Genomic DNA, 24323 nt, shown 5'->3' with positions numbered 1-24323 from the left:
CAATAGTTTTGATGATTTGGAGAATAAACATATCTTGCTGAAGTCAAGGAAGAACCAGAATGGGATGTGGGTTCAGTAAAACTGTTAACCATGGGGTTATCTTGGAGTTCATGCTTAAGAGTGAACAATTTCGATGCAGTGCTTAAATTTGAAGCAAAAGCTTTGGTCCTTTGCTAGGTCAAAGCAAAAGGGAAGACTGCCTCCTCCTAAAATGTCTTTCATGTCCTGATCTCCATGACCTTGCCTTCCAGAGCCTGATTTGGAAGTATTGCCCTGTGACTTCTGCTCTCCTACGTGCTGCTCTCTCCACCTGCTGCTCCTCTCACGTGTCCTCCTTTCCTCCTCTCTCCAGGTGATATGCACACTGGTGGCGGCTTTCTTGCACTTCTTCTTCCTCTCCTCTTTCTGCTGGGTGTTGACCGAGGCTTGGCAGTCCTACATGGCCGTGACGGGCCGGTTACGGAACCGCATCATCCGCAAGCGCTTCTTGTGTCTTGGATGGGGTGAGGATCCTGGGTCTGTGAAGCAGTTCCCCCAGGGTCAGGGGAAAGCACTGTCCTCCACCCTGGGATGTGGAGCAGAGAGAGTCTGGGCTACAAGAAGCTCCGATGTTCTGCAGAAGGCTTGGCAGAGGGTGCTTGCAACTCCTTTCTGGGGTGTCAAGAAGGACTGAGATGATTAAAAATAAGATTAACAGGAGCCACAAGTCCTGCCTGCTGCACAGTGCACCCAAGGGTCACACTAAATAGATCAGTTGAGAGGGGGATAAGTTTTCAAAGGGTGTGCTGGTAGTGGTTTCTCCTGGGTCTAGGTCTCATTCTTGCTTTCTTCTTTTCTCTCTCTTGCTGTCTTTTTTCCATGTGCAGCTTGGAGTGAGGCAAGCTCTGAAACCCCGTCTCCATGGCAGCAGGTCTTTTCGTAGACAAATAAACTATGAGACTGGTGCAGATGCTTGTAACTAATTTTCCTCCCTCTGCCTCTTCCATATGTTTAATTTATTAGCCTTAAATGATGCATTCTGTAGTAGAAAACAAACACAAACCGATAACCTGGGCTTTCAAAGCAATAACAAGCATGCATTTGAAAGGAGCAACTGAACAAAAAGTTGCTCAAAAACAAGCTGGCAAAAAAGAGAAAGGAAGAGAGAAAGCGTTGTGTGTCTGAGCTGTATTAGTGTCTCGTTTTACTACTAAAGCCTAGCATTTCACCCCAGGCAAGGTATTTCTGATGCTTACGAAGCACCCTGATGTGATTTATTCTGGCACATCAAGAGCCGTCCTCATTCCAGCACCTGCATCCCTTTAAGTTTTCACTCCTGGCTTTTGCTTACGATGGAAAATAATGTTATTGAAATATAGTGTTTGTCTGTAGCAGGAGCATCGCCACATATGTGCAAACCACAGGCTGCGTGTGCCTATGTGTGTTCGTGCGTATGTTCGTACATAAACATTCTGTGACTCACAGAACATCAGGGATATCAAATGCTGCAGATTAATAGCTTTTCTAGGCAATAAAAAGGGATTTTTCTGATTTGTAAAAGCTGGAGCAGATGGGTGTGTTAGTAAAGGGAATTTTGGATGAGCGGGATTCACATTTGTAGTCTGTACGGATTAAGAAAAAAGCCACTCTACATGTGTAGAAGCACAATTTGCACTGCTAATAAAATGTAGTCATCTCTGAGCTAGGATACACTGGCTGATAAATGATGCATAATAACCATTTGGAGTAGCTTAGGACACGAAATGAAGAACACTCACCTATTAAGGCAGCAAGGGAGTTTTCGATATTTAGTATCGTGCTAGACTTCAGCTGTAGAGTTGGGATTAATGGCACTTCTAGGAGGAAAGAGACCAAAAATATGTTTTAAGGAGCATAATCTGAAATAATTAGCACAACTCGCTTTGTCATGGACAGATTCTCCTCCTTTTCCCCTGTTGCGTATTAGCATTTCTCTAAGCCCTTGTTCTAGATGTCTTTGCCAAGTTCTCAGCTGCTGTCAGCTGTGGCTTATTGAAACTACAGTGGTTTTCATCAGCAGTGAGGTTTATTTCCTGGTTTTTTGTTCTCTTGAATATTCAACTTTGCCTTTCCAGGAAAGATTTTTTAACAATTAGATTTTTTACATTTTTAGCATTAAAAACAGTCAAAGTGTTCCCTAGAAACAATTCAATCTTCATGTTGAGGCCCAGTCTTTTTGCAACCATGGCATAGTTTCCACAACTGGATTTTTAATGCTGTCATAGTATGGGCTCTGAGTAGGTTTTCGGTTCATAGAATCATTAAGGTTGGAAAAGATCTCTAGGAGCATCTAGTCCAAACATCAGTTGCTTGTAACAGTTGTGGCTGTTAGTAGTTATTAGGAAACAAGCTTTTCTAGTGGGACATGATGAATGCACGTCCCTATTCTCCTCTGACCTGGCAATACAAATCTCTTTGAAACAGGTTTCTAATGCATGTATTTGGAATTGTGAATCTAGAACTCACTCTTTTGCAGAAAGCCTCCAAAACTTTGCCAGTGTCTACGTAGCACGAGTTAAGTGCCTAGAAGGCTGATACAAACCATGCATATTATACAGAATGGACCAGATAGGAGTAACTTTCTTTCAAATAAATTAAAATTAGATTAAATGTTTTGATTTTTTTTTTTTAATCTAATCACATTTATCTGTGATTAAATCATTAACAGCTCTCCCAAGGCAGAGTAGTACAGCACTCCTCATTACAATGCTCTGTGGCTTAGCTACCATGGCAGAGCTGCCACTTTCAGTAAATACTGCTTGTTCAGATCCATTTTCAGCACAAGCTGGGGCTCATACCCAGGCTCAATGCAAGCCGGTACCCATAAGCTGACAAATTCACAGCCTGAGTGTGTATTTGTGCATAATTATCACGTCTAAGTGAAGCACTTTGTGAAGAATAAGTTACTATTTTTGGCCAACTTTCCTCTTTTGCAGGGCCTCTTGCATCAAGCTATACTCCTGAAGTCCTTTCAGATGTGGTTTCTTGGTGTGCTTGCCATTGGATGCCACTTTGAGGGCATCACAGTGAATTCAGCAGCCAGGATATAGCTAGATAAGGTGTGAAGGAGGCTCAACAAGAGGAGCAATAGTCAATTAAGAAAAAAAAAAACAAAAAAAAAACCAACCCAAAAACCAAAAAAAAGGACAGAAAGAAAATAAATAAAGAAAAAATATTTTAAACCCACTGCCTGTTGGGTTTGTACTGGTCAAACATGAGCTGTGCTTGGAAATTTCATATGGGAAGAGAAACACTTCACTTTATGTAACTCTCAAATGCAGTGTATTCCAGCCAATTTGGCCTTATACCTCCCAACTGGCTGCAGATCCTCACTATTAATCAATCTTGCCATGTTTTTTTATTGCTGAGAGACCACTTTGCCAGCAGGGTTATTGTTTGGTTGCTGTGTCTGCACATCCCTTCGATCTACAGTGTCTTTTGCAGCCACCTGCTGTGACCTCTACAGCATGCGAATTAGGGTCTTGTCAAGAAGCACTAATCCTAGCTGGCTACTGATCCTGCTAATACTTAATGGGATTTGCCCATCTTTAGCATTGAGACAGCTTAATTCATCATGTCACAAGGAGGAGGGCTATAAAAAGCCTCACGGAGACCTCTGTAGCTGAAGAACCAGATGTTACTAGCCGATATCCAGGCATTTCTTTAGAGAAAGAGGAGAGCTGGGGTAGGGCAATGAACCAGAAAAGTACCCAATCTCCTCCATAGATCCTTGAGCAGTTTATTGCAGCAAGGATAAGAAGGATCCAAAGACTATTAGCAGGATGCAGTGTGTTTTGCTACTTCTGATTGTGCCTAGGCATTCAAGGACCCAACAATCTGACAGGCTAAGAGAGTTGGGCTTGTTTAGCCTAGAAAAGAGAAGAAAAGGCTCCAAGGACAGCTTTCAGCAGCCTTCCAGGACTTAAAGGGGACCTACAGGAAAAATGGGGCAGTTTCTTTCTCAGGGAATGTAGTGATAGCATAAGGATTAATGGTTTTAAGCTGAAAGAGGAGAGATTTAGATCTGATACTAGGAAGAAATATTTTACTGTGAGGGCGGTGAGGCACTTGCAACAGGTTGCCAGAGACGTCATGGGTGCCTCGTCCATGGAGTTGTTCAAGGCCAGGTTGGATGAGGCTTTGAGCAACCTGATCCAGTGGGAGGCGTCCCTGCCTGAGGCAGGGGTGTTAGAACTGGATGATCTTTAAGGTCTCTTCCAACCCAATCCATTCTATGAATTTCTGAACTTTTTATGAGTTTTAGGCCAACAACAAGCAGATTGCACGATAATCAGCAGGTTTTCTTTATACGCCTCAGTCTAATTTTATGGGAGCTTCTAGCAGTAAGATCAAGGCTGTAGCTTCACCCCCACTGGCAACTGAAATGACATCCTGTGCTGACTCACAATGCTCTGAAGATAACTTGTACTTTGTACATTGTGATATCCCAGTCACAGACTAACTTGCTCATCCTTTGCAACACCTACAATGAAGAGTTTCTTCTTGAGGGCAGCTGGTTAGTCTTAGTTTATTTGCTTTTTGGACACAAAAAAGGACCAGGACTCAGTCAATAGAAGAAGTATCATGGTTTGCAGAAAGATCTGATGTTCTGATGCTCTTTTCCATTGTTCAGAGGGATCTGCTCTATTATAGATCGTGGCCCAGAACTTAAGGGATGTGTTTGGGATAGGGGGAACTCATTTTACATTTCTCTTCTGTCTCATTTAGGGTGAAATTTGAACCTGAGTTGTTCATATGTTATGTTAATAGCAACCATAGCCCTTAGTCTCTTCCTCCTTAGCGTCTTTGAGTTGGGTTGTGGCTGAGTATTCCATCTTCAGGAGATATGCTTGTATATTCCTGGCCAGCCTGTGTACCTAAGAATAAAATAAATATATTTTGTGCATCTGCATGTACCATCAGTCCCCACACCATGGCAGGATATGAGCTGATTACAGCTGATGTCATTTACTTCATTAGCAGAGGTAACACGGGTTCAATGCTTTTGGCTCCGGAGGTCCTCAATTCAGTCCCTGCCAAAGACCCACGCTGGGACAGATGGTGCTAAAATAACGCTGTGAAGAATGGGGTAAATTATGCAGTTGAGTGGGAGAAGAGCTGCACATATGCTTAAATGACCAATTTTCTCTTGTTTCATTTCCGTAGGGCTCCCTGCCTTGGTGGTTGCCATATCCGTGGGATTTACTAAAGCCAAGGGGTACGGCACCGTGAACTAGTGAGTAAAGGAGCTCTTCTGCCTTTTTCTTCCTGTCTCACCCTCTGTCCTTTTTGTCAAAATCCAGTCACTGACCACCAGCAGCTAGGCGAGGAGCTAAATTCTAGGGTGCTGTCCGTGGCAGATGGAAGCAGGGATGATGGGAGAGGAAGCCATCCTGCCTCCTCAAGTCATCAGCTGTATGAAGTGGATTATATATTCTTTTAAAAAGAAGTTCCTAGAGAGTAGTTATATTTCAGTGTTGCATGTGTAGCATCACTTCGATTTAAGTACCTCCTAATTAAAGATTTTTTTAATATATTTTTTAGGGGAGATGTGGAATATTTAAAGTTTAGGATGTTTAAAAACTAAAAATAGCTTTTATGTTTATCCATTTAATGATTTGCTTGATTGGTCCCAGGCTTTCAAAATAGTTCAGCCCAGTTTTAGGCACCAGAATAAATCTGGGTTTTTCAAACTAAGGTTTTGAAAGCATTCTTATTTTGCCTGTTCTCCAGGATTTGCATTTAGGAAACTTTTTTTTTATTTGTATGAAATGGGGAAGGACAGGTAGAAAGGATGGATCTTTTAGAGTGAGTCCAGAGGAGGCCACAAGGATGATCTGAGGGCTGGAGTACGTCCTCTATGAGAACAGGCTGGGAGAGTGGAGTTGTTCAGCCTGGAGAAGAGAAGGCTCTGGGGAGACCTTAAAGCAGCCTTCCAGTACTTAAAGGAGGCTGCAGGAAAGCTGTGGAGGGGCTCTTTTATCAAAGAGTGCAGGGACAGGATGAGGGGTGTTGGTTTTAAGCTGGAAGAGGGGAGATTTAGATGAGATCATAGGAAGAAATTTTCTGCTGTGAGGGTGATGAGGCCCTGGCTCAGTTGCCCACAGAAGTCATGGATGCCCCATCCCTGTAGGTGTTAAAGGCCAGGTTGGATAAGGCTTTGATCAATCTGATCCAGTGGGAGGTGACCCTGCCTGTGGCAAAGGGGTTGGAAGCAGATGGACTTTGAGGTGTCTTCCATTCTATGATTCCAAAATTCTATGAAATAACAGAATAAGACTGTGCAGAGGTAAAAAATACATTAAGGCAAAGCTGGAATCACTCAGAGATGAGCATTAGTATAACTTAAAAGAAAAATAAAGAGAGTTATTTTTTTCATTGTGTTGTGAAAAAGATAGCTTAGAATTTTTATGCACAGTGGCAGCCAAAGTATAATATTTTATGTAGCAATAAATCTGGCCCTTCTCTACTGCAACCTATCATTACCCAAAGCCTTCCTGGTGAGTGGTTCGCATCCCACATGAGCAATATTTAAGAAAAAAGCTGGAGATGAGGCCAGCAACAGAAGAAGGTTTGATGGGTCCACTGAGAGAATGTCATGTGGAATCCCTGCTCTTTCTCAATTCCACCATATTCTGCACACCCACGACCAAATGGCCCGGGGTTTGCATTTTGATTGCAGGGGAGTATTAAAACAGCACAGCAGCATTCTCCGTTTGCTTTGCAGTCAAAATTACTGCAGTCTAAATTACCATACAGTACAGAGGGCTCGGGAAGGTGGATTTGTCAAATGAAAGCCATAGATACAATTCCTGCAGGCTGTTCTGGTATCGGAATGCATTGGCTGTCCAGGCTTACCTGCCCCTGCTCAGGTGACTTGGCCTTAGTGTATCCTGGTGGGGAGGGTTCCGGTGCATGTTGTGTGATGCAGAAGAGGACAACACACAGCCTGGCCTTCAGAAGTGCTGCTGAGATCCCAGAAGCCCTTTAGCTTTTCTGCGGGTCTGATGTTTCTGTCTCTTTACTCCATGCAAGTCCATAAGAAGAATCCACAATGAACAAGCATCATGGAAATGGGAAGAAAGTCCTAAATGTTCTTGTTTCCTTTCCTGTTTATAGACTGGTGGGAATTAGAATTGTTTGTGTCAGAAAAGACTTCCAAGATCGTCAAGTCCAACCATAAACCTAACACTACCAAGTTCACCACTAAACCATGTCCCTAAGCACCATATCAACACATCTATTAAATCTCTCCAGGGATGGCGACTCGACAGCTCCCCTGAGCAGCCTCTGCCAGTTCTTAACAACCCTTTCTGTGAAGTAATTTTTCCTAATACCCAGTCTAAACCTTCACTGGCACAACTTGAGGCTATTTCCTCTCATCCTAAATTGGTGCAAAAAGCTCTGTAGCTCCTTACCCATTAATACTTCAGGGCCACCACAGAGTTTTGTGGTCAACACTGAGCATGCTAAAGAGCCTGGGCAAGGAAGGGAGGAATGTGCACGAAAGCACAGCCTATTTCACTGCCCTGGACCACTGCCTGCCAACATCTCCCCACCCCAGAGCAAAGCCCTCCCAGACTGCAGCCTTAGGGGTGTCAGCATGTGACAAAACCTTCTGGACTCCTCCTTTGCTCTCAGATTGGCACGCTGGTGAGGTGGCCACAGGCTGTAGTGACTTTCCATGGTTCCCAGAGTGTGCTTAACCACACCAGCTCTCCTTTCACTGCTAATCCTCTAACTCCTTTCAACCCTAAAGAGTCTGTTGCTCCTTGTGTCCAAGGGCTGGATGCTGCCTGCCTCCTTGCCCAGCAAGCTGGCTGACTGCCTGGGGCATGGCAGAGGATCCTGTACTCCCAGCAGGAGCTGCAACCCAAGTGACATCATTTCCTAGCTCTGCTGTCAGGGTGCTTGTCAGCAAAATAGCAGGGAACTTTCACACCCAATTAAGTTTGCTCCTCCTTTTTCCTCTCATCAATGCTGCAGCCGAGAGTATGATAAAGCTGGGGAGTCCCAGGAAAGTTGGGAGACAAGCAAGAGTTCCTCTCAGAGAGCCCATCAAACATTCCTGATGCTGCCATCTTTTTGTAATTGCCGTTGTTGGCTTTATCAAGAGACAGAGCTAAACAGAACTAACTTGCAGTCATGCACATAGTCAGAAGGTTGAAGGAGGGGATTCTGCCCCTCTGATTTGCTCTCATGAGACCCCACCTGGAGTATTGTGTCCAGTTCTGGAATCCTTAGTGTAAGAAAGGTATGGAACTGTTGGAATGGGTCCAGAGAAGGGCCACAAAGATGAGAGGGCTGGAGTACCTCTGCTATGAGGACAGGCAGAGAGAGTTGGAATTGTTCAGCCTGGAGAAGAGAAGGCTCTGGGGAGACCTTATAGCAGCCTTCCAGTACCTGAAGAGGTCCTACAAGAAATCTGGGGAGGAACTTTTCCCAAGGACCTGTAGTGATAGGACAAGGGGGAATGGCTTTAAATTGGATGGGGAAGATTTAGATTACACATTATGAAGAAATTGTTCACAATGAAGGTGTTGAGGCACAGGTTGCCCAGGGAAGTTGTGGATGCCCCCTCGCTGGGAGATGTTCAAGGCCAGGTTGGATGGGGCCTTGAGCAGCTTGGTCTAGTGAGAGGTGTCCCTGCCCATGTCAGGGGGGTTGGAACTGAATGATCTTTAAGGTCCTTTCCAACCAAAACCATTCTATGATTCTGTGAGTCTATGGTTCAAGCCAGCATCCCTGCCCCAAGTAGTGTGTACGTCCCCATGGGCACTGGTTAAACGGTTCCTGCCCTGCATCCATGCAACAAGGGGCAAGTGGGTGCGTGCGTGCTGCTGCTCCAGATGGATGGCGTGGTGGGTTCATGGGCCATGATGATGAGCATAAAGTGGTGCTGAGTGTCACTGTAATGAGAATTACATTTGCACATTGGTGCATTTGAAAATATGAAACTGAGCTAGAAAGGGTGCCTCGACAGACTGCAGTGCACTCACACCCCTGTTTTCCCACTCAAAAGGCATAAAAGCTCCCTAACATTTACATGTGAGGAGGCTCTTTGTTTTATCTCTCTTCTAGAGGAAAGTCAACACTCCATACCAGTAATTTCAGATCTGAACTCCAAAATTTGAGGTTGTTCAGACCTAGATTTAACACTGTCTAATGCTAAAGGCAGATAAACAGAATATAGACTTAAAATGAAGCTTGTCCAAGGACGTTTATTAGTTTCTGGCAAGTGCAGAAATGTGTGAGGTAGTTGTAAAGCTTGAAGCTAGACCTGGGGAGCTGTTTTAGCTTTGTCTCTAGTTGGTGTAGGGCATGCATAGGGCATTTCAAATGGGCAATGGCAGACTTTCAAGGCACAATGTTTCCATCTTACTTAAGGAAGAAAAGACATTAGCCACAACACATCCCTCCCTGTGAAGCAGGGGACAAGAGCTGACATGATAAAACACCAGGCACTTCACAGTGTCTTTCAAAGCTTTTTCCAGCCCTGCAGTTTCTGGATCTTAAGAGCAATGCATTAGTACCTGCTGCTTTTCTTGTGGAGATGGGCATTAAGACAAAGCAAAGCTCTGATACTTAGTTGAGCACCGGGTTTGACGCTCAACATCATTTCTTTTCTCGTCCCACTTGTAGTGGTGAATAAAACCCTGACATCCATCTATGGGACATGGCCATCAGAGCATTTTGGGGACAGCTGCAACTGTTGAAGGCATTGCAGCACTGATTCTGGTGCTACAGGCTCCCAGGACAAACCTGGTGCAAAGGATAGTGTGTGAAATGCATAAGGTGTCCCTGTGTCAGGATGACTGAAACTGTTCATCTGCAGGATACACCAAGGTGGCCAGCTGCAGTGGAGCAAGATAAAGGAGGAACTTCCAACAGGGTGGTCTAGCTGAGCCCTAAGGATGATTTCGCCCAGCTTTGTCCTCAGTACAGGAAGGACATAGATCTATTACAGTGAGTCGAGAGAAGGGCCATGAAGATGATCCAAGGACAGGCTGAGACAGATGGGATTGTTCAGTCTACAAAACAGAAAGCTCTGGGGAGAACTTTGAGCAGCCTTCTGGTACTGAAAGGGTGCCTACGAGAAAGCTGAGGAGGAACTCTTTCTCAGGGAGTGCAGGAGTAAGATGAGGGCTAATGGTTTTAAGCTGAAAGAGCTTAAAAGCTTTTAAGCTGAAAGAGAGATTTAGATGAGCTATTAGGAAGACATTGTTTACTCTGATGGTGGTGAGGCACTGGCACAGGTTGCCCAGAGAAGTGGCTGCCCCATCCCCAGAGGTGTTGAAGGTGTTGGATGGGGTTTTGAACAACCTGATGCAGTGAGAGGTGTCCCTGTGCATGGCAGCGGTGTTGTAACTAGACCTTTAAGTTCCCTTCCAACCCAAACCATTCCATGATTCTATAATTTGTTGTCTTTTTTTTTTTGTCCATGGGATGAAGCTGTTCTGTAAAGATAGAAACACAACTGAGCAGCAGTATGGAGACCTGTCCTATCAAGATGTGGCAGCAGTTGAAGGGTTGGCCATATCTTCAAGCTGTAATGGAGAGAGATCAGAGACAGTGCTAAGTGTGGGATGGGAAAGCTGTAGATAATATTTATCCTTTACCTGGCCAGACTGGGCCACTGTGTGGTGGGTTGAGAAGACAAGCAAGAGAGACTGCTGTAGTTTAGTCCAAACAAGCAACTGAGTTCAACGTGGCCACTCGCTTACACCTTGCCCTGTCAGTGGGACAGAGAGGAGAATAGGAAAGAAAAAGGAAAAAAAACTCGTGGGTTGGGATAAAGACAGTTTAATAGAACAGCAAAGGAAGAGAAAAATAGTAACAACAGTAATAAAAGAATATACAAAACAGTTAATGCACAGTGCAATTGCTCACCTCCCAGAAACTGAAGCCCCACCCATTCCTGAGCCGGAGTCCTTGCCCTGGACAACTCTCCTGGTTTTATATTGAGCATGATGTCACATGGAACACTGCTGCTCAGGGGAGTGGTGTAGTCACCATCCCTGGAGGTGTTCAAGAAACATGTAGATATGGTGCTTCAGGATGTGGTATAGTATGCATGTTGGTGCAGTGTTAATGGTTAGACTTGATGATCTTAGAGGTCTTTTCCAACCTTAACAATTCTATGTTTCTGTATGACATTGAGTACCCCCTTGGCCAGCCTGGGCTGGTTGTTCCAGCTGTGTCCTCTCCCAGCTTCTCATGCATTCCCTTCTCTCTTGTTGGCAAGCCAGTATGAGAAGCTGAAGAAAATTAACTCTATTGCAGCCAAACTCAGGACAGGTTCAAATTAGAAATTGAAGATGTACTGCAGGATTTGGGATGTGTCTCTATTGTTTTCTGAGTGGCAATTCCCCAGCAACCTTTCACTCAGAGGCCTTTATTGCTCAGGACACCTGTTCTGGGGTGCTATGAGCTTTCCGTCTACAGTGAGGGGAGGAGGACACAAGGTGTTTTTTTTCCCCTTTTTCATATCTGAACAGCACTTGAAAAGAGATTTTGCAGTTGCTTGGAGACCTGTTGGTGTAGGGTACAGGCTGTACTTCCAGTCTCAAACAAATTCTTAGAGATAATGGAAGTCTAGAGGACTTGTCCCTGCTCAACTCCTTCTATTAGTCTGAATGCCTGAATAATAATTCTGCTTTCAGCTGGTGCTCCAGGGGCTGACTCTGAACCTCTAAAGCTTGACAAACTGCCTTCTAAAGCTTGTACTGAGTAACTGAGGTTGTGCTACTGGTAGCAGGGAACTCATATCCTTCCCCACAAGGGAGTCTATAAAGAGTTTCTGAAAGCAGTGCCAGGACACAGCAAATTTCCAGGGGTCCTTGTGTGTCATCACATCAGGGCTTCTGTCACCCACAGGCATCTCAGCAGCTTCTATATTAATCTCTAAATTAACACTGGTGGGGCAGCCCTGACTCCCAGCTGCAGTCTTAGTTATAAAAATATGTTGGCAATTGCGTTGAGGCTGCTTAATTTTGCACACGAGTGAGGTGAGACCTGTTACTGGCAAAGCTGTGTGGTGTAGTCAAGAAGGTCTCTCAGTGGAAGTCAGCTCTTTGCTGGACCAAGACAAAAGCCATCCATCTCACATCTTTGCTGTGGCAGATTCACAAAAGGATCAGATGTTTTGCAAAGAAGTCTTTGGTGTTGAACACAAGAGCTGCTGTCAGTCATGGAAACACTGCTGAGAAATAGTAGTGTAGAGCTGCTGAGCATTGTTAAGCTGTTCACTTACTCCCTTCCAGTAGTAAGAGATCTGTGAAGAGATCCCTTGGCAAGTACTGGGGAACCTTTTAGCGAAGTGCAAATATTTCTATACCTTGTAGGCACAAGGCTAAAAGCATCTCCACTCAACTAATATATTGCTGGAGTTTGCTGTCGGTTCCCCTTCTTGGATATCACTTCACCCTTTCCCTTCCTTTGCTGTCAGCCACCACCTCTGACAGCCCTGGTAATGCTTCAATTATGCACTGTGGCAAGGAGTTCGAGCAGTCAGAAAGGATAAAGACCAGTGCTTGGTGATGTGTGAACTTGCCTTCAGAAAGCCTGGTGCTTAGAGGGGAAGAGCGACTGCCAGGGACCTGCCATGAACAAGAGGCCTCGTTGTACCAAGTCCTCATCGCTAATTGGAGTGCAAGTCTGTCAGCCTCTTTCTTCAGTTCAGCTGTCAGTTGAAAGAGACCCTGGGAAAAATGGTCCCAAAATTAGGGTGAAATGTTGGAGAAAATGATACGGGTAAGGATTTGGGAACCCTTCTGATTCCACCTGCTTTCTCTGAAATAACCTCCAGTTATTTTAGCCCTCCAAAGCTTCATTCTTATTCCCTCCCTCCCCAGCTGATTATTTCCTTTATTATTACAGCTGCTCAGACAGTTTATGACAGAGCAACTTGATATCAGGAAGAAATCAGAATTTATTAAATTAACACGCTACAAGTTTAATTTAGACAGAAATGAGATGCAGATCTCAGAGAAAAACAGAATGTCCTGCTTTCAGTGTTCAATTTGAAATACTTTTTTTTTTCCTTGTCCCAAACGTTCTGGGTTTTGTGGTAAAAAAGAAAAAATAACATTTTTTGCAAGTCAGAATTGATACAAAAACATATGAGGCTGATCAACAAAACTGAAACATTTCCAGGAAGGCTTTGTTTCCTGGGGGACTCTGAAAGGCAGGATTGCTTCTGATGCAGAATGAAGCATGTTGCTGAGAGTAGAGGCACATCACAGAATTACTAGAGGGTTACCTGGGTTAAGAGCTTTGAGAAAGTCCCGGCTCCATTGTGGTTGCCTGCTCTTATCCTGTGGTAAAGGCATGGCAGTTTACTGCTAGAACAGGATTACTTCATCACACTTTTTCTCCAGGGTACTGTGATGCCAAAGCATAAAACTTTCCGTGGGGTTGCTGACACAGTGTAAATTTATATCTTGTCTTCCCCTGAAGTGCCTCATTTATCTGTCTGTGCTCTGAATTGCTGGATTCCCCACAACATGGAAATCTCAGCTCCAGTGCTGCTATAAATCATAGAATCATAGAATTGCTTGGGTTGGAAGAGACCTTAAAGATAATCTAGTTCCAACCCTCTTGCCATGGGCAGGGACACCTTCTACAAGGTCAGATTCCTCAAAGCCTCATCCAACCTGGCCTTGAACACCTCCAAGGATGGGACAGCCCCAATTTCTCTAGACAGCATGTTTCAGCGCCTCACCACCCTCAAACTGAAGAATTTCTTCCTCAAATCTAATCTAAATCTCCCCTCTTTCAGCTTAGAACCTTCACCCTCCTCCTGTCTCTGCACTCCCTGATAAAGAGGCCCTCCCCATCTTTCCTATTGCCCTCTTTAAATATTTGTGAATGTCACGAAGTCTCAGACTGGCTGAGATGGGAAGGGATCTCTGGAGGCCATCTGGTCCAACCACCCTGCAGCTCAAGCAGGTCTGTCTGGAGTTTGTTGCCCAGGACCACACCCAGACTGCTTTTATGAGTCTGCAAGGATGGAGACTCTACAACCCCTCTGCTCATTCTTTGCTGGTGCTTAAATCACTGTTAAAAGGTGTTTCCTTCCTGAGATGACCAAATCCTTGTTGGCTATCCAGACACCCTGTGATGCTCAGCTCTGAGGATGGGAGCAGGGAGACATCTCTCCTGCCTCTCTTAGCTTGTTTTTTTGGTTTTTTTTTTAACATCAAATTTATCACTACGGGGATGTTAATGTGCAGTGAGATCTGCTTGTGAATGCACGGTGCTGTGAGAGCTCTGTGGGGACACCTGGAGCATATTCATGCTATTTATGTGAGAGATGGGATTCAGCTCCCCAGTGATGACTCAGCTGAGTTAGATGCAGGGTGAAGATGTGGTCAAGGCAATCATTGGAGTTCAGGATGTGATTCATCTGATTGAATGAAGATGCCTCATCCTGGACTCTTTTGGTTGCATCACTGCTGACTAGAAATGTCATCAAGTGGGACTGGTTCTGTGGTTGGCACCAAAAGGGCAGACATTGCCCAGTCAGAAGAGTCCTCTCAGTTTGTGTAGGCACCAGGCAGTTAAGGAGCCTAAATTCCACATATACTCAGTGGAGAAAGGAGAACACCTTCTCAAGTTGTATGTGAGGGAGAAGAAACGAACTAGTTTCCAGAAGAGGAACCGCACCCCTCACATTCAGTTCATTCCTTAAGGGCGTGCACTTAAGGAGTGCTGTGGTTTCCTACCTCCCTGTTGTGTTGTAGAGCTTCCCCGTGGCAGCAAGCTCAAAGAGAGGATCCAGGAGAAGAAATGTACTGCATTTAGTCTCAGGGTCTCCTAGACCTGAGACCCTGGCAGACATAGTGGTTAGCAAATGAACAAGGGACGATTTCCACTGTTTCTGTGTTTTTGCCTGAGTGAGAAGGACAAGAGCATTATCTTGCCAGCAAACAGATGCAACTGGGACCTGGCCTAAAACAGAGCATGCACTCTTCTATCGATAATCAAATGTTATTCCACAGGCAGATCCTCAGGCAAATGAGCCTTTAAGCTAGTTCAATCGAAATAGAAAGCAAAACTTGCTTGGTTTAAAAGTCTGAGACATTTTTGTCATAGAGTTTCAACTCCCAGTATGAACTCTGGAGGCAAGGAGTAGCAGCAGTGGCTCAAGTGGCCAAAAGGCCAATGGTATCTTTGCCTGTTTCAGAAACACCATGGCCAGCAGAATCAGGGAAGAAAATGTGTCCCTGTGCTTGGCATTGGAGAGGCCACACCTCAAATACTGTGTTCAGTTTTGGGCCCCTCACTACAAGAAAGACATTGAGGCACTGGAACATGTCCAGAGAAAGGCAAAGAAGGTGGTGAAAAGCATGTGGTCAACACCCTCAGACACATGGTGTGAATAGTGGGATTGATCTATACAGGAACAGGAGTTGGACTTGAAGATGTTTGGGTGGAAAACTGGTTGGATGGCCAGGCCAAAAGAGTGGTGGTAAATGGAGTAAACACCAGCTGGAGGTCAGGCACAAGTGGTGTCCCCCAGGGCTCAGTGCTGGGTCCAGTCCTGTTCAATGTCTTTATAAATGACCTGGATGAGGGGATCAAGTGACCCTAAGTAAGTTTGAGGGTGACATTAAACTGGGTGGAAGTGTCAATCTGCTGGAGGGTAGGGAGGCTCTGCAAAGGGATCTGAACAGGCTGGACCGCTGGGCTGAGGCCAACTGCATGAGGTTTAACAAGGCCAAATGCCAGGTCCTGCACTTGGGGCACAACAACCTTGTGCAGTGCTACAGACTGGGGGAAGAGTGGCTAGAAAGCTGGCTGGAGGAGAAGGACCTGGGGGTGTTGGTTGACAGCCAAGTGAACATGAGCCAGCAGTGTGTCCAGGTGGCCAAGAATGCCAATGGCATCTTGGCTTGTATCAGAAACGGTGTGACCAGCAGGTCCCAGGAGGTTATTCTACCCATGTACTCAGCACTGGTGAGACCACATCTTGAGTACTGTGTTCAGTTCTGGGCCCCTCACTACAAGAAAGATGTTGAGGCTCTGGAGCGTGTCCAGAGAAGAGCAACAAAGCTGGTGAGGGGGCTGGAGAACAAGTCTTATGAGGAGTGGCTGAAGGAACTGGGCTTGGTTAGCCTGGAGAAGAGGAGGCTGAGGGGAGACCTTACCTCTATCTACAAAAGCCTGAAAGGCGGTTGTAGTGAGATGGGTGTTGGTCTCTTCTCCCAAGTGACAGGCAATAGGATCAGAGGGAATGGCCTCAGGCTGGACCAGACAAGGTTCAGATTAGACATCAGGTAAAATTTCTTCACCAAAAGTTTATCAGGCACTGGAAGAGGCTGCCCAGGAAAGTGGTTGAGTCATCATCCCTGTAAGTATTTGAAAGATGGGTAGATGAGATGCTCAGGATTATGGTTTAGAAATGGACAAGTATGGTGTTAGACTCGCTGATCTTAAAGATCTTTTCTGACCAAGTGATTCTATGTTCTGTGTTCTAAGAAGAAGTAACCATGTGTCTGTCAGTGATGTTAGCCACTGGGTAACTTTTTTCTCTCTTCTTTTTCCAGCTGCTGGCTGTCATTAGAGGGAGGTCTTCTCTACGCCTTCGTGGGACCGGCAGCTGCTGTTGTTTTGGTATTTAAGCATGGCTGAAAGCTTTTTTTCTTTTTTTCTTTATCTTACAGAGCTTTCCATGTTCTTTCAACCCAAGAATGTCCCTCTATATTTCCACTTGTGTTTTGAATAGCTTTCTCCTTCAGGAAGAAAGAGCAAAGTGTTAGAAGCCAGCACTCTGGGATGGGTTTGATTCTGAAATATAATATGCCTCAGCCTTCCAACTTTCTTCTTTCTGGAGTCCCCTAGATATCTGATTAATGTTTTATCTTGGTTTTGCCCTGTCTGGATGGAAGCACATATGATGTTGGAAAACTTTGACATTAACTCCTTTAGAAACTGTTATTACTGGTTGCTTTCAGATAAGGCTGTGCCTCCTCCTGCTCTGTCCCAGATGGCCAGTGTGTATCAGCAGCTTCCTTGTCTGAAGGTGAAATGGAGGCCTTCGATTCAATACTAAAAATGTCCTTTGTGACTCTAAAAATGTCATGTTTGCTTCTAGTTCAAATATACAGCATGGTTAAGTGAACATTTCTAAACTCTGTCCCACCACCTCATGCCTGGTGGGAGTCTGTTCTGCTGTCCCTTCACCCAGCACCAAAGCAAGTCTTGGCCAGTTGTTACTTGAGTTGAAGGTGTCACTAAAGAAACGACATACATTCCTTACTTTGGAAGCCTCAGAGGCCATGAAAAATCTTGATGGTCAGGGTTCAAGGAAACTGAGACCTGCTGATCTGCTAGGAAGTCCCTCCTGCAGCAAATTCAAGTGGGTTTAATGCCACATTTGAGCTCCTACCTGTGACAGTCTGCAGTTTCTCTCCAGCCCAGTATTTTATCCAGTGGAAGAGCTGTATTTCCTTTAAGGCTGAAGTGACCCAGAAGGTCCCACAGGAATGGAGCTGTTGACATTCACAATTTCTTTTTCTGATCAGGCTTTTGTTTCATGCAGTGCCTGGGGGTTAACTGCCCCACAGCAGGAACAGGAGAATAACTACAGAGAAGCTCTTGCTGCCTCTATTCTCACTGCTGTCAGTGCACATCAAACCACCATGACAAGGCGACAAGCCAGCAGTTATCTCTCTTCTATACTAAAGCAGACCTTGTATCACTTAGGGTCTTTCTTTAGGGTAGGGCTGTGACACATAGTTGAGCCTTCGCATAGCAGTCAGTAAAGAGTGAGGATGGACAGATGTTCGTGCCAGCCACTCATTAGATCCCTGTAAGCACGTGGTAGTTGGATTTCCCTCAGTAATGTAGCTGATGGGGGTCAGGGGCTTCTTTATATCCAGGATAATTGACAGGACCATTAAGTGGCTTAGTGCTTTCAGATTAACTCGCTCTTTGCCCCAACAATATAGCAGCTGATAGCTCTGGCTCAGTGGTTTGAATGTTCAATAGACAGCAGTGATTAGGAGAGAGGGAGCTTTGCTAGAGCCCACAGAAGGGGGAGTCAATCTGCTGCCTCAAGCCGTCTTGCTTTTGTTGCTCTAACACAGTAATCCTTCAGCTTTCTTTAGCATTTTTAAAGTATGGAGAAAATTCGTGAGCCTGCTTCCATTTGGCATCACAGTTTTCACCACCATCAAAGATGAAAATGGGGATGCCCTTACAGAGAGGTCAACCTGCAAATGGTGGTTCATACAGCTGATCTTCGTAAGTGGTGAAGCATCTCTGAAGATGCCTGTCTCTGTTAAGTACCTATAGAGAGAGAGCCTCCATTCCTTAGTTTAGCCTACCTGACTCATTGCTGGCTGAGGTGAGAAGAGAATGCTGCCCAAGGTGCTGTATATCCTGGGGAGCTTGCAAAAGGAGAGGAAGAAGCAGCATTATAAGCCTTTTTATGAACAGGAACCTGGGAAACGATAAGCTCAGTAAGCTGCCCAAATTCACACTGTGACTTAGTAGCACAGCAAGTAGTAGAACATGCGATCCTCAAGCATGCACTATCCATAAAAATGGACAGCTATCTGTTCTTCATGTGCTTTGTCCTGATTTCAGTTTGAGCATGCCAGTGATAGAGGAACATTCCACCTGGCTCAACATGAGGATAATCAGGCTCTTAAGGGGCCACACCAGGGATATAGAGCTGCGCTACTCTCAGGACAGATTTACTTCAGAGACAATGCAGCTGCCGTTGTGCACGGATGCACAGATCAAAGTGGTACTTGACTCTGTGCCTGAGCTCTTTCTCACTCAAAACTCTGCTGAGTATGATATATAGAAACCCAAAGAACATTGCACGCAGCTGGCTTGGGTCCACTACCTTAGCCCTGGCCAGGCTAGACATGTGCTCACTCTTTCCAAGGCATTCCAAGCAGCTGTGTACTGCAGTTCTCCTATCAACAAGATTTTTCTATTACCTGTAGCAACCTTCTTCCTCCACAGTCTCCCTTATTATTCTCAATGCTGGGAAAAAAAGCCTTTGGTTTGGAGAATATCTTTACTTAAAATAATATTCTTAAAATGCTTGGCCTGCAGCTTCAGTAATATTTGCAATTTGCAGTCAGTCCACTCACACTGAACAACTGCAAAGATTTGACCTTTTGTCTTAAGAACTCTGAGCAACCTGAAATGCAGAGCTGCTGCAAGTAATTTACTCACCTAGCTCAGGTGAAGCACCCTGGTGGTAATTGTGTGCAGGCTGAAGGCAACAGGTTACTGCAAGGCGAAGCTCATGGCATGGTGAAGTCAGGACAGAGCCATAAGTCATCAGGTACAGGTTATCTCAAGGGCTGAATCTCAGATTTGTGTCTTTGCTTCTGCATAGCATCCTGCAGATAAGGAAGTAAAGCTACACGGTATGTTATTAAGAGTGGCTGTGTTTAGAGGCATGTCCATGTTATATCCCTGACTTTGCAAAGAAACAGAGCCAGGATCAGAGCAGGGTGTTAATTATGATGATCAGTGTACTGGATAAAATATCTTTTATTTATTAAATAAGAAATAAAGGTGTGAACCTCATGAGGTCCAACAAGGCAAAGTGCAAGATACTATACCTGGGTCAGGGCAATCCACTGACAGGCTGGGGGATGATGTGATTCAGAGCAGCCCTGCAGAGAAGGACTTAGGGCTGCTGTTTGATGACGAGCTCAACATGAGCTGACAATCTGCGTTCATAGCCCAGAAGTCCAACCATGTCCTGGGCTGCATCAAAAGAAGCATGGCCAGCATGGCGGGGGAAAGGATTCTGCCCCCCTGCTTTGGTTCCATGAGATCTCACCTGGAGTATTGTGTCCAATTCTGGAATCTTCAACATAAGAAGGATATTGAACTGTTGGAACAGATCCAGAAGAGGGCTACAAAGATGATCAGAGGTCTGGAGAACCTCTGCTCTGAGGACAGGCTGAGAGACATGGGGCTGTTAAGCCTGAAGAAGAGAAGGCTCTGAGGAGACCTTATAGTGGCCTTCCAGTACCTGAAAGGGGCCTACAAGAAAGATGGAGAGAGACTTATTAGAAGGGCATGGAGCGATAAGATGGGGAGGAATGGCTTTAAGTTGGAGGGTGGGAAGATTTAGCCTAGATATTAGGAAGAAATTCTTCATGATGAGGATGGTGAGGCACTGGAATAGGTTTCCGAGAGAAGTCATGGGTGCCCCGTCCTTGGAGGTGTTCAAAGCAAGGTTGGCTGAGGCTCTGAGCAACCTGATCCAGTAGGAGACGTCCTTGCCCACTTCAGGAGGGGTTGGAACTGAGCAATCTTTAAGGTCCCTTTCAACCCAAACCATTCTATGATCCTATGAAAACCGTTGTGGAGATGCAATTACAGAGCTGCTCTTTGTCAGCTCCCCTGCTGTAGATGAATGAGGATACACACTGTTTCGTGGCCAGCCCCAGGAGTGATCCAGCCTGCTACACTTCAACCACATCTTTCCTACTGTATTGTTGCGGCACCTTAAAGAAAAGTCTCTCTTGCATTCACAAGCCTCCAACACAATGAAAAAGGATTAGTGAACTGGAAGTGCTCTCTCTCTCTAGGCACATAACTAGGGTTTGATTTCTTGCTGATCCTTGGCCGAGTTACTGTGTCTGAATTGCCAGTGTTGTTTCTTGAAAACAATACCATGGTGAGCTCTAGAAATGGGCTTGCAGCTGTGGAAAGTAGTCCACTGACCCAGCAGCTGATGCAAAAATAAAATAACTGCTATTTGTGAGATCTTCCATTTATTCCCAGCTGTGGACTCCACATCAGTGAGCTGGGTCATGTCCTGATGAAACCAACAAAACAAATTCAGAAAGATTGCTCATTCTTGAGGATGATTTACCCAATTAGATGGAGGCTTGGTATGAGCAAACATTTCCCTTCCTTTGGGCTATGTGTTCTAGTAGGTGTCTCTTAGGACCATCTCTCCAGTGTCTATTTAACTGACCAAGGTTCTCAGCTAACATGTAACATTGCACATCTCTGAATTTGGTCTTAAACGTTCCCTTGAAAGCACAAATACATCACTCTACCAATACGAGATGTTTCACTGACAGCCAAACAGGAGAATGTCACTTTTTTCCTGCCATCAGTGCTGTGCTTCCATGAAGAGGGTGGTGGTCATGTGTCAGTAATGTGTTCACATTCAGCGGTTGACGAGGTTTGGATGAGGATTCTAAAACAGATGCAGCTGGCAGCAGTGGATGTCATCAGAAAGGCACAATGAGGAGCTTAGAATCATCTTGCAAGACCTCAGCTCTGTACAGCCTGTATTTCACTGTGGATATTTATACCTGATTGATATAGATGCCCATGGCCTAGCAAAGTAGGCTGGAGGACTGCATTGAGTTGTCCTGCCCATTGATTTCTTTGGAAATGACTGGATGGCTAATCTACGTGCTGTGTCATTTGCAGAATCTCCCAAGACATTCAACCATAGTAGCTTATGTTTCTGTAATACTTGCTCCAATGCCCCTCCACCTCTTACCTTGAGAGCAGTGATGCTGATTCACCGGGTAAGAACTATGACCATTTGTCTGCACCACATAGCTCCATCCTGTTAATGCTACCACTTCGGTTGTATAGACTCCAGAAGGCACTTTTAAAACTATTCAGTGTCAACCTATTGCTCTCCCCTGTACTGGCCAGTTTATTTTTGTATTAGCCTGAAAAAATTGTTGTTGTGTCTGGAGTTTCCTTGCTAGATGTCAGGCATGCATTGGGCTTCGAACAGCCCTGCAGGAATCTATTGCTTTATGATCTTGTCCTGGTTCATGGACACCTCTCTGATCTGCTGCCAGCTGCATTCTGCTCGCTTGAATTTACTGATGCATGGTCAGGGGAGGTAGGTGGGACAGGCTGAAGAGAAGATAAAAAGGGTGGTGGCCTGCAGAAATGTGACCATGCTACCTGGCTTTGGGAGAAATGGGAAGGACTTCTTAACTTGCAAAATGTTTTTTTTTTCCCTCATGTTCTACCAAGTTTGACCTGACCTGCTTGAGAACAAAACTGTGTGTTTCTCTTTCAACAGGTGAACATGGTTATTGGCATTCTGGTTTTTAACAAACTTGTATCCAAAGATGGAATAACAGATAAGAAACTGAAGGAACGGGCAGGGTATGCCTTATCAATACATCTAAGTAAAGATTGAAAACAAAAAAACAGGCAAGGTTGTGATCAATAACCAGGCAACAAATCCAAAGAGAGTTCGGAGCTGCAAACAAAAAGCAAAAGCAGATATAAACAAAATGAAAGAAAAAAAAAAAAACAAAAAACTGTTGGTTGATCTTCCTGCCTTGTCATTCAGTGCAATAGAGACAAAAGACCCAAGAAGGTTCCCAGGTTCTCTCTGTTAAAATGGCTTCAGCCCAGGCTGATCTTCCCAAAGATTAGGAAGAGCAAGATGACTCATCTTAGCAACCCATAGAGACAGCAGCTGGCCAGAGAGAGACTTATCGTTGCTGAGTGTGGCATGAGCTGTGTGACAGAGGTTTCATGTCTAATGACTGGCAGGTGGCTGAGAGACAGAGGATGCTTTGAAAGATAAGGTCTTTGGAGATATAGCAGTTTTTAGATAGGTGGGTACGTAAAGAGGGGCACTGGTGAGTAGATATACTTCTCCTATGAGGACAGGCTGAGAGCTGTGGTTGTTCAGCCTCAAGAAAAGGTGGCTCTGGAGAGACCTTATAGCATCCTTCCAGTCCTAAAGAGGAAAGATGGGGAGGAACTCTATCAAGGAATGTAGTGATAGGATGAGGAGTAATGGTTTTAAGCTGAAAGAGGGGAGATTTAGATGAGATATTAGGAAGAAATGTTTGACTCTGAGAGTGGTGAGGCACTGGCAGAGGTTTCTCAGAGAAGTTGTGGATGCCCCATCCCTGGCCATGTTCAAGGTCAGGCTGGATGTGGCTTTGAGCAACCTGACCTAGTGGAAGGTTTCCCTGCCGATGGGAGGGTTGTTGGAACTGGACAATCTTTAAGGTCTCCTCCCACCCAAAACATCTGATGATTCTGTGGTCTTCTCCACAACCACCACTCCAACCCATCCCTGAATCCCAGGCTTGTGTTACCTAGGTTTTTTTTGTAGTATAGATTGAAGAGCTGATTCCACAGTTCTTATCACTGTGGTCTCTGTAGGGGTTGTCTGCGGTGGCAGCTACCATGCAGGATTCTCTATTGGCTTCCTTCCAAACTCTGTTGACAATGACTCAAATTTTGTCATTGGCTCCAGCAAGATGAGGGGCCCCTTCATCTTTGTTTCTAGAAATGAGTCTGTAGCCTGTTCATACTTTATCCCTGAGCTATGCCATGCTCCAAGCAAAGGACAGAAATGGCACGCTGACACTCTGTTTCAAATCAAATGCATAGGTCAGTCTGGATGCTAATGTTAGTACATTATTTTCCACTGTCTTACTTGGCTTGCTGTTGCAGACAGAGAAACCTGAATAAGAAACCTCTCATTACCTCCTTCTTGGAAAGACAGGGTTGTGTGCTCTGATTTCTCCTTTGATGACGCTTGATGTATTACTGCAGATAATGATCGTGTTCTTGAAGGAAGGAGTTGTTTACAAAGCGGCAAGGAGAACAAGAGGTGTTCTGGTGCCTCTCTACCACAGCTGCAGTCAGAACCTAAAACCTGAGGAGGCTGGTGGAAAAGACACAGGATATACCCTATCTATGAAAGCAGAAAGAGCATGGGTACCTGCCACCTTGTTTGCCACATGGCCAGGCTTCATGGAGAGGCTGAACTGCTTTATTCAGCATGGTGATGCAAAAGCCTTGGGTCTTAAAGTTGGATCTCAAAGAGCAGAGGCAGAAGGTACAGGTGATGTTCAACATTCCTGTCACTACACTATTAAGTAGTTCTGGTGGAAGTAGTTTTTAATTGAGTGATGGCAGCAAAACTGTGGGCAGAAACAAGCTCTTACCCAGCCAGGGGAGAAACACGGGAACCTGTGAAGGTTTGTGTTTTATCAGCAGTGTTGACTTGTCCTTGGTGCAGCAAAGAGGGGAATCTCAATGCCTGAGGTGCCATGGTCATGATAATAAGAGGAGACCTAAGCACATTTGGATGACCAGAAGTATCAGTTGCTGCTGGATTTAACAGGTACGTGAAGAAGTGACCTTAGTGCATTGGTTAAAGTAGCTGATAACAAGCAAGTGCTTTATACTGGGTGAAGCCTTCTTTACAAAGAGAGAACTCAAGAAAATACCTAAACTGCAGGCAGAGTCTGTAGCAAGATAATGGCACTTGAAAGTCAGCACTGAAATAAATGCTTTATTGGATT

General features: G+C 44.9%; 1 protein-coding gene across 3 annotated transcripts in view; it reads left to right on the top strand.

Annotated features, from left to right (window-relative positions):
• ADGRB1 (adhesion G protein-coupled receptor B1) overlaps positions 1 to 24323 on the top strand; it is a 307402-nt gene that overhangs the window by 240833 nt on the left and 42246 nt on the right. For all 3 annotated transcript variants that reach the window (XM_054058902.1, XM_054058903.1, XM_054058905.1), the window contains 4 exons: positions 353 to 503; positions 5185 to 5254; positions 16569 to 16635; positions 22067 to 22152. In XM_054058902.1, coding sequence (XP_053914877.1) covers positions 353 to 503; positions 5185 to 5254; positions 16569 to 16635; positions 22067 to 22152 — 374 coding nt within the window. The remainder of the gene's footprint in view (positions 1 to 352; positions 504 to 5184; positions 5255 to 16568; positions 16636 to 22066; positions 22153 to 24323) is intronic.

Source organism: Cuculus canorus, chromosome 2 (assembly GCF_017976375.1).
Source record: "Cuculus canorus isolate bCucCan1 chromosome 2, bCucCan1.pri, whole genome shotgun sequence".
NCBI classification, from domain to species: domain Eukaryota; kingdom Metazoa; phylum Chordata; class Aves; order Cuculiformes; family Cuculidae; genus Cuculus; species Cuculus canorus.
The sequence above is the reverse complement of the archived record's forward strand: the minus strand, read 5'-3'. Positions and strand labels throughout refer to the sequence as shown.